This window comes from Chenopodium album, chromosome 4 (genome assembly GCF_948465745.1).
Source record: "Chenopodium album chromosome 4, dcCheAlbu1.1, whole genome shotgun sequence".
In the NCBI taxonomy this organism is placed as follows: Eukaryota; Viridiplantae; Streptophyta; class Magnoliopsida; order Caryophyllales; family Amaranthaceae; genus Chenopodium; species Chenopodium album.
Window position 1 is genome coordinate 42,476,769 of NC_137837.1, and position 5,145 is coordinate 42,481,913.

Here is a 5,145-nt window from a genome sequence, read left to right on the forward strand (position 1 = left end):
AGCAATAAAAATATTTAACAAAAAGTTTTAAAGGTAGACATTATATAAATTCAATTTTTTTATTTATTTATTTTTTTTATTTATTTATTTATTTTTTATATAAGTCATTTCATTGAAACTAATTTTATTTTATTTGACTTTTATTATTTATAAGTCTTAATATTATTTTTTTAGGAATTTGTTCAAGGCAAAAAGGTTCAAGGCGGCCCTGAGGATCATTTAAATTAAGTCTTATTATTATTTAGAGTACCATTTTTCATCCCTCAACCCACAAAGTAGAGAATATAGTTAAAGTGTTAAACCCTTAGCACAGTTCCACTCTCACCTTTCTCACTACACTCCTTCATTTCTTCTTCAACTATTAGCAAAACACAGTCAACATTTCTCCTCTTCAATGGTTCAAATACAAGAACAAGAAGAAGATGCAATTCAACAACAAACAACAAAACCATCTTCACACTTAAACCCAAAAAATCAAATGGAATCTTCATCTTCCACTTCTCTCTCCTCCCACCAGCTCCCCACCACTTCTCCACTCGCTTATTCACCCACCTCTTCTATTTCTTCCATTGACTCTGACCACACTTGCCACGCTCTCTCACCCACCAAAGAAACCTTCACTTCCCCCTCTCCGTCTCTAAACCCCATCCCGGTTCAGTCACTAGTTCCGGTTCAAGGGATCAGCCGGTTAACCCGTGACCCACCTGAGAGGATAACCAAGACTGAACCCGAAGACGAGACCGGGTTGGCTAGTGAAAAGATTAGCACAGCTAACAGGCAACAACTGCCGGCGTTAAAGAGGGCTAAGAATGGGAAGATGGTTAAAAGAGCGGGTTTGGTGTTGCGGTTAATCGAATTTGTTTTATGTTTGATTTCGTTCTCTGTCATGGCTGCTGATAAGAATCGCGGTTGGGCTCTTGACTCTTTTGATCGTTACATCGAATTCAGGTTTTTTTTTTCTTTGTTTGGTTATTATCGACTATGATAATTGAATTTGCTACACATATTTTAATTTCGATTATGATGGTAATATAATTCCAATATACTGTAAGATTTTGGACTTGTTATTGAATTTTTACCATTTACCAATGGAGAAATTATTTTATCTGACTTATGATGATGAGTATCTGATACTTGTATATAGGGTTCTGTTGTTACATATTAGAACTTGAAAGTATGTATGAATTGGGATTAATTTAAATGTGACGGTGTACAGGTACGCGATGTCAGTAAATGTTATCGGCTTTGCGTACTCTGGTCTGCAAGGACTTGATCTGCTTCTCCAATTGACTACAAGAAAGGATTCTAGGAGCCAAGTTCGGTATGCTTTCGATTTTGCTAGTGATCAGGTTAGTAATGTTTTACAATTTTTTGAATCTTTTGATTTATTTCTTTGCTGCATTATTGCATTTTTCGTAGTGGTGAATTGGTGATTGAACTTGATATTGCCCAAAATACTAAACTATGTTATTTAATTATTGTAGTTTGTTGTGGGAAGAAAGCTTTCAATTTTTGGAATTATGTTCTTGATTGAATTATAAAATGTTCACCCACTTCTAAAAACTGCCTCTTGTATATTTGTCTTAATAATTGAGGTTTGTGCGGTTGTGCCTAAATGATAAGCTGAAGGTCAATAATTCCGAAGTTAACTTGTAAGCTTACTTTATGCTATCGTGCCTTTAACATACACATCCTCTGCTATTCCCAATTTGAAGTATATATGTAAGCATGGCAAAGTTTTTATGTGACTATCTATCTGAAGTGCAAATCTGATCGATTAAGTGAATGTCTAGTTAAAGTCATTTAGGTTTTCTTACTTTTGTGTTGGCGTACACTCTATAGTCTATACAAATCTAGAAATTATACGAATTAAAGTGTCTAGAAACATTAATGTTCTATCATTTTCTTGTTTATAATAGAAACAATGGGTAGTAGATGTTAATTATATCCTAAATACCAGGCTTTCATATTGACAAGAAGGGTTCTGATTTTCTGAAGAGGGTAGTGGCATAGATAATTTAAGATGCTTTATGTAAGCCACAAAACTAGTGCAAGATTCTATATAGGTGGTTAGGTGCAACAACAAATCTATCTTTGTGTACACAATCTTATGCATTTGGAGGTTTGTAGGGGTTGTATTTTCATTCGTATCTAGTCAGTAGTTGGTACTCACCAGTACAATACCACCCCTCCCCCAAAATATCCATGTTGGCATTAGTTTTTGTGATGTCTGGTTGTTATGCTCGAAGTCATAGTAAGTCTGAAAGAAAATATATGGAAGAAGTTCAATTAGGATATTTGTTAGGTCAAGTTTTGCAAGCAAAATTATGATGAAATTTCATGAGCCGAAGTAGGTTCTTAGACTTTTCGGGTGTAAAGATTGCAAACCAATCTGAAAACTGCGAGCCAAAATTTAGGAAACATTATCTATATCTTTCAGCATGTTTGTATCTCCTCGGATATTATCAAATATAAAATGCAGTATCAGTTTTTACGTGAGTGCATCTTGGTGTAACTAGTCTGAAAAGGTAATACTCCCACAAAATACTTAAACGGGATGCCTTTTCCTTGGCTATAAAATTTGGAAATCAAGAGGATTACTTTGCTTTGAAGAATTTTTAGTGCTGCTGGGATTGCATTTTTATTACCTTTATTCTATTTTTTGTTTTCCATATAAATGGTCGGTATTTCTTGTCATATTAAATTCTCTACTTTTTGAAGTATCATTACATAATAAACCTTAAATAGGCCTCTTGTAACTGTCTCATTTTCAGTTGTGAGTAGAGGTGAAAGATAATTTTACATATCTAATCGTAATAACAAACGAGTACCTTACTCGTGGAATCTAGTAGAGTAATTCTTTATTTTGCTTGTATGTCACAAGTAGCAGATTGGAAAGAGTAGATACTGTCCGTGCTGAATTCTTTTATTATTTATGTTTGGAAATGTTGATCGTAAACTAACCTCAATTGTATTCTCATTGCCACCCTTCATATCATCTAGTAGGTCTTTAAATGATCCTCAGGGCCGCCTTGAACCTTTTGGGGGCCTTGTGCTATTTAAAATATGAATCTGGTGTAAAAAATAAAAAAAATAAAAAATTATTGAATTCCTATTTTTTTATTATCTCCATTCCATAATACTCGAGCAATTGACACGCTTAACTTAACAGACATGACAATATGTGAGTTTGACTTGTTATTAAGCATTATCTTTTTTTTTTTTTTTTTTTTTTGACGGGAACTTAAATTATTTAGAACGAAATGCTATGTACAAACATTGGTGCGTGTGGGGAGAGTCGAACTCGAATCTACCGACCAAGGCTCTGAATCAATGAATAGCTACAAAAACCAACTCAAACGACTTTGTTATAATTTGCATTTATTCATTGTATATTGTTTTTATACTTAAACTGATTATACAGATTTTGGGGGCCCAAGTAACATGAGGCCCTGTGCTCTTGGGCTGTTTGCACAGCCCAATAGCCGGCCCTGATGTTCCTATTCTTACATAATCCCCCAAACTACCGCCCCACCCCTCCCCTCTACCATGAAACAATCCCCTCGATCCCAACCCTTCCCCTCGCCGTCTCTCTTTCTTTTTACACCCACCTTCTTTTCTCTTACTCTTTACTTCACTCTTTATCTAACCCAAAACTGTAAAGATGATGTTTCAGCCTTGATATTGTACTACCCCCATGGCAGGTGTCTTTATCATGGACTCACCCTTGAAGAAATTTGAATGGCTCTTGTCCCTGATTTGTTCTAGCGTCTCCTATACTTTTATGTCACTGAAGATTTTAAGGAAGATAATATGAAAGGGAAGACAGCTGGGGTCGAAAATGAGTTTGGAAGACCGCTGGGGTTGCAACTTGCAAGAGAGTTGACAAAAAATGATTTTAATGTATTTTAGACAGTGACAATATTAATCTCTAGAAAAGTTTGGTTTTACTACTGTTTTGATTGTGTTAGTTTCAGTTGATTAAATTCGGTCAGATGTCGTCCTAAAGCTGATTTAGTTTCATCGGGTATTTTTCTTTATTAAGATTGAAATCCTTTGTCAGGTTTACATGATCCTGATCCTTGCTAGTTATATGTTCACATACATTTTAATTCGGAAATCTAAAGTTTTGTACTGTTTTTTGAAAATCTGTACTGTCTTTTGAATGGCAGGTGTTGGCATATCTTCTACTATCAGCCTCATCTTCGGCTTTTACAAGAGTGGATGACTGGATTTCCAACTGGGGTAGTGACAATTTCCCCGCTATGGCAACTGCATCAATTGGAGTATCTTTCGTTGCTTTCATTGCCTTTGCCTTTACCTCTATCATCTCTGGCTATTTACTTTGTACTCAAAAGTTAACTTAAAACATGCCATTTACAAATATACTTGTATTATGCATTGTGGATTGACGCATTGATCTACGTCTTTTTCTTTTTTATGTACATGCTAGTTACTTGTATGTACTTTAAGATCGATGTAATGTTTTGTTACTTTTTTCAAGCATTGTGCTGTACGAAGTAAGTATTATCTATTTAGGAATTAGGATGTTATGTTCTCAAATTCTTTTCCATGGATACCTAAGCAGCTAAGCTAGTAAAATATTACTCCAAATTATTATTGTTTATTATTTTTTTTTTTCAACCACGTCAATTTGACTGATGTATTGAGAACTTAAATTTCTGGTGCAATAAAAGAAAAACGGAGAAAGTATTAACTATGTATGTGATACACAAAAAACCTTGTAATGATTAAAATAATTTCAAATTGAATTCACCATAATATAACTTATGTATTTTGGACTTTGTTGAATAAAAAATCTATGTTTTTATTGTAAGGTTATATGGAGTATACTTGACTGATAATTATACATATAACTTGGGGTCACTAATTGTTAAGTGAGAGTCATGTGACATGGTTAACGCTAGAAAACCAAGTTAACAGGATTAATTACATGGTAGTTAATTACGACATTTCTTGTATATATGGTAGTTTCTAGCGAAACTCAATTGATAAGGTAGTTTTTACTTAAAAATGCTGAAATAAATTACTTATACTTTAAAACACCGGCTTCTGTAGTCTTTCAAGTAAGTAGCAATGCATATGCAAGTACACTATTAAGCTATGCATAAATAAGAATTTTGA

The 5,145-nt window shown here is 34.0% G+C and overlaps 1 protein-coding gene across 1 annotated transcript; it reads left to right on the top strand.

The window, feature by feature from the left end:
- The first annotated feature begins 258 nt into the window (after window positions 1-258).
- Window positions 259-4,627, top strand: LOC145626952 (CASP-like protein 4A1). Its single transcript, XM_081679391.1, has 3 exons — window positions 259-948; window positions 1,217-1,349; window positions 4,173-4,627. Exons 1-3 carry the CDS (start codon window positions 395-397, stop codon window positions 4,365-4,367), a joined length of 882 nt encoding a protein of 293 aa, XP_081535517.1. The 5' UTR covers window positions 259-394; the 3' UTR covers window positions 4,368-4,627.
- The last annotated feature ends 518 nt before the right edge of the window (window positions 4,628-5,145 follow it).

Coding starts and splice junctions, on each gene's coding strand:
- LOC145626952 (XM_081679391.1), top strand. CDS start 395: ATGGTTCAAATACAAGAACAAGAAGAAGATGCAATTCAACAACAAACA. Junction 949..1,216: donor GATCGTTACATCGAATTCAG/GTTTTTTTTTTC, acceptor GACGGTGTACAG/GTACGCGATGTCAGTAAATG. Junction 1,350..4,172: donor TCGATTTTGCTAGTGATCAG/GTTAGTAATGTT, acceptor TTTGAATGGCAG/GTGTTGGCATATCTTCTACT.